The 10,505-nt window shown below is 40.8% G+C and overlaps 2 protein-coding genes across 5 annotated transcripts in view; one reads left to right on the plus strand and one right to left on the minus strand.

The window, feature by feature from the left end:
• Positions 1–837, minus strand: part of LOC138049136 (uncharacterized) — a 27,975-nt gene extending 27,138 nt beyond the window's left edge. For all 4 annotated transcript variants that reach the window (XM_068895281.1, XM_068895283.1, XM_068895282.1 and 1 more), the window contains exon 1: positions 687–837. The gene's annotated coding sequence lies outside the window, so the exon portion shown is untranslated. The remainder of the gene's footprint in view (positions 1–686) is intronic.
• A 7,705-nt stretch (positions 838–8,542) lies between these two features.
• LOC138050151 (vesicle transport protein USE1-like) lies at positions 8,543–9,449 on the plus strand. The gene is made up of 2 exons (XM_068896612.1): positions 8,543–8,719; positions 9,270–9,449. The coding sequence occupies exons 1-2, from the start codon at positions 8,543–8,545 to the stop codon at positions 9,447–9,449; spliced, it is 357 nt and encodes a 118-aa protein (XP_068752713.1).
• The last annotated feature ends 1,056 nt before the right edge of the window (positions 9,450–10,505 follow it).

Raw genomic sequence — 10,505 nt, forward strand, 5'->3', positions numbered from 1 at the left:
GGCCGGAGTCAAACTCAGAACCTCACGCATGGCAGCGCGGTGCTCAACCAACTGAGCCACTGGTGCGCGGTATTTACTAGCTATGTTGTGTCAAATGATCTCGTTTCGTGAGTGCAACAATAATTTTTGACTCACAAAACGAGATCAATTATTATTCATTCTCTTCGCTTTGGAAGTCACAGGAATTTATTGTTGAATCAAGGCTAGCTTACAGATCTTGTTCACGAAAAACAAATTATTTTACACATGTTGGACCAACAGTAGAACCAGAAAGGGCTACCATATGCAAATTAATTGGAGTCTTTTGTACAACACATAACAACGGAGCTTTTGTTATTCCCTTAAGGATATGCAAATAAGTGGCCACTATCTTCTGAATTTAGCTCACATAATTATCCTCCGCACTGTTAATCCTAAAAAGCACCTTGACAAACATTTCAAGTCCATAAGATGAGAAGACGATGTGCCAATCAATTCCGTAATATCAAGTAAATTAACTTTGAATCATCATTAATCGTTTGCATTCACGAGTTCGAGGGACTAGAAAATTACACGCACTATTCACTCCAAGTAATATTATTGCGTCGTATGAATTTGCTATACCACATCACAATATTATTAAGACTTCAAACCGAAGGTGGGATTCTACGGCTGTTTAAGTAATTCTGGGATGTAAGCAGCCTTACCTTCTTGCGTACTGCTAGTTTATAAAACGGCGTTGTAAATTTCACCCAGCAAGGCGGAAGTCATCTTGAAAGCGGCATGATATACGATGCTTAACTTAACCTGCGATCAAGCGTACTTTTCTTGAGACAGGGCGCTAACAAGTACGCCTGATACAATTTCTTAACGAGTCGTCTACCAACCTCGTTCCCAGGGTCTCTCTTCTCTGCCTCCATGGAGGCAGAGAAGAGAGACCCTGGGAACGAGGTTGGTCGTCTACCACCCACCTGTCAAGAGTGATGTTATCATGTGTCATGCCATAAATGTGAGCCAATCAGATTTGACCGGAAATTACCTGCACGCTGCGATTCAAGTAAAGACGCGACAAAAACAAAATAGCACTCTGGCTTTGCTGTTTGCAATCAAAGCCATTTCTGCAATTGGTGCGGTTTCTCTGTTCAAACCATCAAGGAACAACGAATTTCGCGATAAAACGGCAGAAAAAGCCCGAATTCTTTATGCCATCATCAGGCGCAATCAACAGTACAATAAACTTTATTTAAACTCGAATATTTGAGATGGCAATAAGATGCTATAAAAATAGATATGAGGAAAATGGACCTTGAGAAATTCTAGTTTTTCAGCAGCAGCTACTCAGCTATCATTTTGTTAGAAGTGTGTTCAGATTGTTCAGCGATTCCGTAAACAGTGTCGAATTTCTCTGTCAAGCTCGACAGATTCCCCGAATGTGGCAGCCCTTAAGTTCTATTCGGTTCTTTTTAAATTCGCAACTTGTTGCTTCCGAATATATTCCAAAGGACTTGCCACAACTACAAACGTTTTCGAGTTAGTGGAAGAAGAACGATGCATTTTCTTCTAGAATGTTCGGGCCTGTATTAATAACACTATTGCCAAATCCTGTAGGAAGTACAACTGTAATGTCTCCTTTTACTCAAACCATTCTTCGGATGCATACTCTCCGCTCTTCCTTTAATGGTTTTAGAAAAAAAAAATCTGAAGTCGAAGCAACAGCAGCTGTAAACAGAGCCTAAACATCACTCGTGTTCAAATCCTTCTCGGCGGCCATAATTTCATCAGCTGTTAACTGATTTACAAGAAGTATGATTTGCAATTCTGTAACCAATTGGAGCGCAGCTCCAAGAGCTCTATTGTTTTCCGGCCAATCATAGTAAAGTCCAGATTCTGGACTACGGGCAGACGACTCGTAAAGAAATTGTATTATCAGGCGTATCTTTTCGCACCACGTCTAAGGAAAAGTACGCCTGATCGCAGGTTATGCTTAACTCTGAGCCTACATCATGCGTCGAGTTCCTAGGTGCGATGATTTAAAGGACTGCAGATTCAGGCGGTCAGTATATTAAGTCCAGACAGCAGACACCACAGAGCTCGAGAGGTACCAGAAGAAGGTAGATTTGAGAGAAATGGGAGTGGCAGTCACGTGTCATACACGTATTTATAGGCCATTTCGGAATTTGCGCAGGGAGCTGAGGCGAGTTTCAAATTTGAACAAATCCATAAATTGACACCATCACATGAATTTGAGATTGGTCATCTGTCCAAGTTTAATGCTTTTAGGTCGAACAGAGACTAAGTTACGGACTTAAAAACATAGTTTAAAATCCATACAAAGGTCTCTAATTTTGAGGCTGCGTCCTCCAAAACCATATAAACTCTTAAAAAAATTCTATCAGATTTGGGACAACTGGAAAATCCTGTCGGTGTTTCTAGAGTATGGTAAAAGGAGAGGTGAAAATCACTTTGTTTGCCTATTTTCATGAATATTACAGAAATCGTGAAAAAAAATAAGAGTTCAATGTTATCCTTCATGCGACGGTACCAATTTATCGATTTGTTCAAATTTGAAACTCGCCCCAGTTCCCTTCTCAATTCCGAAATGGCCTATAGGCAAAACCCGAGAAGTCCAAGAAGCGTTTCTAATCGACAGGGGTGGGGCTTGAAGAGAAGAACTGTAAATAGTATTTATCTATAACCATATATTTAATAATTATTCTTTGAAATCGGGGTGAATTGCGGCAGAATATTTGCCAAGCCGCGAAGCGTGTTCTATATATTTCATGAAGATAATCTCAGTATAAATATCTTTTAATTTAAAAAAACAAAACACTTTCACAGTGGAAATCCGTCTCTGCGGCGCCACAGCGGTTCAAAGTCGGCCAAAATCCCATACATTTACTGTAAATTTAGCCGTGTTTGCCCCCAAGCCAAGATGGCGTCAAAAACCGTAAGGCGGAAGGGTCTATATGGCCCGTCTTGTTTTCTTGCAGCCGGGTAGGACTCTCAGTGTACAAAGTAGAATTACTCCGAATAAAAGAAATTGTTGGTGTGAAGATGGTTTAATTTTTTTTAGCAATAATTATCTGGAAAAACGAAGTCAAACACTGGTTGGCGAAAATATGAATTCTTCCCTCTTTGGGTTCTCTGGTACAGCATCATCGTGTATTCTCAGTATTCCGATTCAGAAATGCTGGAGAAACGCGAGTTTACACCGGCCATTTTCTTTTCTTTGGACTAGTAGTTCTCTTTTTTCTTACGTATCAGCTAAGTTGCGGAATGCGCTACCTGATTTCATCCGTACCAATGAGTTTACTGGTTTTAAAAGAGAATCCAGCTGCGCCACATTTTGTACAGCGGCTTTTCTTTTTAATGAATATATCTTTAAATATTATGTATTTAGTAGGAGGTATCTGTATATGCTGTGTATTTGTAATGTCTCGAAGATATTAGCTCCTGTAGTTATTCGGGAATTTGAGATGAAATAAAGCTTATGCCTGTAGTTATGTTACCTTTAGCAGGGCGCGTGCGCACACGTTGTAATCTGCGATTCCAGTGCTTACCATATGAGAGATAAAATGACTTTTCCCTTGTATATTTAAGCCATCGAATTCTTACATTATACTGACAAGGGCGGTTTGGAGCTGTGCGTAGGCGTGGGATTTGTCAGATATGGTTTAGGGGCCGACATATCTCTCCCTCAATGCCGTACCGGGAGGCAGGTCGGTGGCAGAAAGCAGCGAAGGGCCAACTGCGTCCAAAAGCGATCGCACGGGCCGAAATCCCGGGATGACTCGTTTACTACGACGCTCCAGCGCTGGTGTCTGGAGGTACTGCGTTTTTCTCTCTTGTTCAAACATTCCGTCAGCGCATGCGCAAATGTTCTGGCTGTTCGATACGTAGCCTACCAAAAAAAATGAACATGCTGCTTTTTGTTTTTGATTTTTTAAACCAGCAATTGACATTTCAGTTGATTTTATAGGCATAAACGTAACGTAAGAACCGTGCGTGTCTGGTCTCAGACAGAGGCGAGAGATGCTTTCATGCAGACTGGGACGCCTAAAATGCTCTTTTGTAAACATGGCGGTTCACGAGTGAAGTTGTCTCTCTGGCCTTTCCGTGGACGGATTCCAGGACCTACTGACACAATCTGGGCAAGTTTTGAAAGCTAAAACCTTCAATCGATGCCGGACTCCTTAGGGAGTGAATAATGTTCAATAACTCCGAGATAGCGAATCAATCAGATTGCTTGAAACATCAAGATAACTCACTGGTACGCTCAGGTGAAGGTCGCACACCAAACCCTTCAAATCATTCAAATTCGTCGTTTTCAGACACAAGGATGACCGCAAACAGCACTTCTGGCCTCGGTTGTTCAAAAGGTGGATAACGGTATCCACCTCATAAATCCCTATCCAGCGGATAAACACTAGCAAAACCGATTGAGTTATTCAGTGGATAGTGATTTATCCAGTGGATAGCGCTATCCACCCTTCGAACAACTGGGGCCAGGATTTTATCGAAATTATGTGAAAGAAAAAGATATTAAAGGTCACACAGTTTGTATGGGCCCCGTGTGGCCACATCGGCCATTTCTACTTCCGGTTCAAGATTTTATTGTTCACAAGCTAAGGGACGGACTATTAGAAAAGTGATGGGGAGGGGGGGGGGGGTGGGGGATTTTCAGCTGGTACGATTTTCTTTTTTCGCGCACTGCTTGTGCAGGAATTTTTTTTCCAGGCGAAACCCCCTGCACGAATATTTTTTTAGACAAATATTGCTTTTTTTTAACAGTGAAATCTTGATTCATTATCTATTTTTTGTGATTTATAAATTATTCTTAATCTCGTACCCAGATCTCCCACGGTCGTACTGAAGGGAGATCTGGCAAAGTTCGATTTCGAGCATGCTCAGTGCCAGCGAGGCCCGAAATACGGGCTTTTCTATCACTGCGCATGTTCGTACTCTCTGTTGTGATTTTGGGTGATTTTGCGGAATAAACATGGATTTCGAGAGTATTCTTGAAGTGATTCTTTGGGTAGAGGACAAGGAAACCTTAAACTTAAGCCTAAACAGAAAGAAGCGCTACAGACGATTGTTTTTGAACAGTAGAGATTTTTTAATCGCAGAATCACTAAAACGAGCGCTTAGGCTTAATCAATAAACGAGTGCTATTTCCTTCACACGGTCTCGTGCAAAGTTTAGTTAGCCGAACCGTAAATTGAAAGCTAAATTGTTAAAGAGGGTTTAGGCCTAATCACTGAAACGAACGCTTATTTACTATTCCTCTCACCATGCTCGTACCAACGCGCTCTACTACGCACGATTGTTCCTCGTGTTTTAATACCCGCAATTTTGGAAAGCTTGAATTTTATTCTCTCCAGCTCAGTCTTAAGAGAAAAGTCCTTTATTACTTCTATAAAATATTTTTCAAAGTTGATTTGACAAATGAAGGAAAATGCTGGGGTTTTTTTTACTTCTTGATTGAAACAGATTTTCTTGATTCACGCTCGTATTTTTATTTCCTACCAGCCAATCAAAACGTGTGTCTGACAATAGATCACCGATCAAAATTCGTGTGATGTCACAGCCGTGTTTTCATACTCTCATCTAAACACACATATTGACCAATGAGAGTGCGCGCACTATCCTAATTATTTTATAAATAGCAGTAGCATTGGTTCTTTTGAAATCCACCTTAGTTCAAATTGTTTTTTGCGAGAAGTTGATGGGTTAGGGAAGGAAGTGTTTCCCATATTATATCAGTGCATTTTGTTATAACTAAGCAAACAGTTGAAAAAATTGTATCACCACTAGGCTAGTTAAATTTAAAGATGAGGTCTACTCATAAGAAGACATTGAGTAATGCTGTGTTTTCTTGTTTTCTTAGGATTTTTTGCCGTGGTCTGTGGTTTTTTGGGGGTTGTCTCAGGAACAGTTCATATTACTGGTTTTGCTAATTTGAACACTGGTTAAGGTTTACACTGCAACCAGATTGACAATCAGGCATAGTTTGATGCTACTCTGGTTTGCAGAAATTTGAAATGAATGCAGCTTAAAAAGTTAAAATTCAAAGACTCAACGGCTCATCTCTAAGATAGCTAGTATGCGCGTTACGATTGGCTAATTTAGCGGGCCATATTATACAGTACGGCCCGCTGTACAGCCCGCTAAATTTCTTAAAGCTTAGCACGTTTTTCATATTGTTTGCGGGTTTATGTGAAATAAACTTGTGGAACTACTTGAAATCTTGTAAGCAACTATTTCCAAAAGCCAATTCTCTACTTCCCCAAATCCCATAATACACCTCTTTTAACCCCCCCCCCCCCCCCCCTCACAAAAAAAAAAATTGGCATAGGCATTGTTTTCGATTTCTCTTGGGACATGAAGATCTATATCCCAAGAGAAATCCAAAACAATGATTATGCCAAATTTTAGGAAGATAAACAAGATGTATTATGGGATTTGAGAAAGCAGAGGATAAGCTTTATTCGTTTTTCAGATTTTTCATGGTTTTCAATAAAAATTTTTGTGGGCGGCAAAACCTGAAGAGTAGGCGGAGAATGGGCAACACGCACAAAAGGTGCGCTTTCCGAGGGCCGAAGGCCTGACCTTGTAGAGAAGGGGGGGAGGGGGGGGGAGGGTCTGGGGGCATCCTTCCCCCGGAAAATTTCGAAAGTTGGGCCTCTTAGAGAATTCATTTCTTGTATTCTGGATCACGAATTAGGATACTTGAATACAACACTCATATAGTTAAATGTTGGCTTTTTTTGTTCAGAGTACGTTAATACTATTTTATTAGGCGTCCATTTATGGATAAAGGTCTGTGAAGGTGTCCTATGAGGGAGGCATGCTAAGTTTTCTCCTCATACGGTAGTGATGTTAATTTTTTTTCGATCTGTCTTTGATACAGATAAAAAGGAAGACACTCAAGGGTTGCGAAACAGGTGAATAAGCATGTTTGTGATTCATTGTTTAAGCCTTGTTTTGACTATCGACGCAACCACAAGCCCAAGCACAAACGGAAGCACAAGAGATTCGTGACAAGTGAAAACGAACCATAACGCAAGCACAAGCAAACAACGCAGAGACAAAACTCACTGGTTCCATTTTCTCTCTTACAGCGCGGCGCTCCGAGTGGAATCTGGAACGGGTCTTATTCATTGGACGAACATCTCAGCTTGCGTTGTGGTTTCGTTACATCCCGTTTTCACTCAACGCAAGCGAACGCAAGCGTACGCGCAAAGCACAAGGGAAAAGTTTGATCCTTGGGTTGTGCTTATGATCTCGTCAGGCCCGTTTTCAAGGTGAAATAAGCGCTCATGTGCTTGCGTCTGTGCTTGCACTAGTGAAAACCAGGCTTTAGTATCCCAGGGTGAAAAGAGTCTTGGAGCAGGAAGTCAGCAGTAACTGTTTCTAGTCAGCTTCTTGTCTGTTTTTAGAGCGAGAAACGATTTTTTCTGACAATGGAAGGGGAGTTGCAGAGGTACTTACACCAATCGAACCAATCAGGATAGTCTATTTTTGAGCCCCAATTTCTAAACGAATCCAATTATAACTTTAACGGTGTCATGGACATTGCAATTTGACCTTCCTTGGTTCGTACGAAATTGTTAATCGGAATAACAATAGTTCTTTTGTGGGAAAGTGCCTTGCGCCATTCTGGTTTATGAAAGTCTACCCCTTTCAGTGTCGTTTCTGAAACCTCTGCTATAGCAGATAAAAGTTGGATCAATAGAACATGTTAATGTGACGGTAAACATCAAAACCAACACAACCTCCGCACAACATACAACCATCAAATTGTTCCTGCGGTGCATCTAGATTAAATTGCTATTTGATGCAACACAACCATCCTTCTCAGTCAAAATGTAAATTTTACTAGGTCTTGTAGCTCGAACGCCTTATCTCTCATTACCGCTAGTTTTATTCTTATTTGTTTGACTCCAAATAAAACATGTCTGCCTGTCTACGTCAATTTATCTTAATTCATTAATTTTGTCAGCTTTCGGAATTATAAATCCGAATTGAAAGCAAGTTTATGTATGTACGTACTGTACCTGAAATATCACCGTTACGAAAAATTCATCTTTATGTCACATTTGCACTTTCTTCCCTCCCCCACCCCACCCCCCGCGCTCCTCCCCGTTCAATTTTGGTAACGGACATTGCTAGGGGCGAGGATGATCGTCGTCTCGCTTAGGGGTGGAAATTTTGAATTTTGGTCTCACTTAAGGTGTTCTGTGCCAAAAGCCATCATATGTAGCCGTGAAGGTAGGCAGAAGGCAGAAATATAAAATTAATTTGGTCTCTTGTAGGGGTTAAAAAAAGCCTGGGCCACGCCCAAATTAGTCTTTTTTAGGAGTTTAAAATTTAAAATTTCCTACGCGCATCCCCGCCCCTTCGTATGCAAAGTCTTTACCCACCCCTCTTCCGGGGTCGTTTCCTTCTGAACTGAGCGAAAAATATTGCGTCGTACCGCGGCAACATAGTGTGCGTGCAAATTTTTCAACCAGTGGAGAATTTGTCCGGTAAGGTGTGAACATCTACGTCTAAGAAAGAATCGATGATTGTCAGGCTGACAGGTGACAAGAAAAGAGACACAAAAGACGATAGCATAGACACTGTACTACAATATCACCAGAAGATGCAGGAAAACATTGCCGAAGAAATGATCAAGATGGCTAAGAATTTAAAACACACATCCGTCATGGCCAGCAATATTGTACAAGAAGATAACAAGGTAGGAGTTTATTTATGCAGTTGTAATAAACGGTGAAGATTTTATATTTATAGAGGATTATCGTTCACATTGGAAGAAGTCATGTTGATTTACTGAAAAAAGAACAGATTTATCATGGAGTTCGATTTTCAACTTTTCCTCTTCTCCAACATGGCCCGTAGATTTTTGACGCTTTTGTTTCCTTTTCCGTCGTGTACACATCCAACTGAGTCACAGGCACCAACTCAACCTCACACAACTAGCAGGATGGTAGCCTGTGCAACCAAATCAACTCAGTGAGCAGCGAAGTCAGAACAACATACTTTCCCCATGTCGTGCTGGAAGACTTAAAGAAGGAGGCGACCAATAGTCCGCCATGTATTGTTTCCGACATCTGTCAACCGGCGACCTGTTTCAATGTTACTAAGTTCGTGCTTTTAGATTATAATTGAATGGTTATGTTAAAAAACGGTGTTTCAGTGCCTCTCTAGTTTTTCAAGCACCACATTTCCCGGATAAGTATTTTCTTCTGAGGTATTATATAAAGAATGTCCTCTCCTATTATTTTTAGGCGTTGGAACAGGCGACAAGGCTGGCAGACTCCAATTTTGAAAAACTCAAACGAGAATCGGAAAAACTGGAGGAATTAACGCAGGCATCTTGTTCCTGGTGGATTTGGATCATGCTAATCACAGTCTGCACAGTTTTTATGTTCATGATTATGTTTATTCGACTTTTCCCAAAGAAATAAATCTATTATATCAATGCTCTTCGGTAAGGGTTGAAAGCATTGGTCTTGCATTACCTTAATTGACTAGGAAATTTCGCCTTCGTCTTTCAACCTATCGAAAGCGAGACCAATCAAAGCAATCTCCATCTTGTCCAGCTACAGTTTTTTTGCTTCGAGCTTTAACGATAACCGCTGACCGGTTGGCTCATTTGGTTAAGAATCAGGTCTCCGTGTCGGAGTACACGGGTTGCAACCCAGACCAGAGCAACACTCGGGTCTTAAAATAACTGAGAAAGTTGAAAGTGTTGTAAACATAACATCTGCGAATGGTTTGACTTTTCACGTCTTCTTGCGGATAATAAACTATAAACCGGAAATCCCGTTTCTCAACCCTTGCTGTTAACACTGTAGGACTTTAAAGAACTACACACTGCTGTTCGGACAGAGAAAAGATCGAATTTCTGGTGTTATAGTCTGTCCCTTCCAGCATGTTGTCGACCTGGCTGGATTAGCTTGAAGCTCTGATAAGTGAATGATACCACAGAAAGAAAAGTGTAGCCAGAAGTCAGGCTTTTTGCCAGGTGCTAGATTTTTCACTATCGCTGAAATGTTGGTCATATACGAATGTTATTGAAACCAAAACATAACTTAAACACAAAGACGCACTATAAAATTTCGAATTAATTCAAGCAGACCTGATTAATTATCCAAGATCGTGATCGGACGGAAGCCCTAAAAAAGGAACTGGGGATTAAAAAGAGAACGACAGATAACAATTTATGACATATTACTGACACATTTCCATTAAGGGGCTTTTTTTATTGAACAAATTATCAAAGAGCACAGCTCTCGGTTGCGTCCACGGTTGATTGATAAATCATTTGCTTGTGCCTATGGTACCACGCCTACAGTGCGTTTTAATGTTTAAATTTTTTTTAGCGTTGTGTTTAGGGTGGGAAATTGAAATCTTGTGTATGTGACCCGAAAAGAGTGTTTTGTGTCCCCAGGGTTGCAGTACGTGTCTCAAACACTGGAACTGACCAAAGTAAAGGCAAGAGTATTGGGAATGAGATATCT

The sequence above is a fragment of the Montipora capricornis genome, chromosome 5, assembly GCF_036669925.1.
Source record: "Montipora capricornis isolate CH-2021 chromosome 5, ASM3666992v2, whole genome shotgun sequence".
In the NCBI taxonomy this organism is placed as follows: Eukaryota; Metazoa; Cnidaria; class Anthozoa; order Scleractinia; family Acroporidae; genus Montipora; species Montipora capricornis.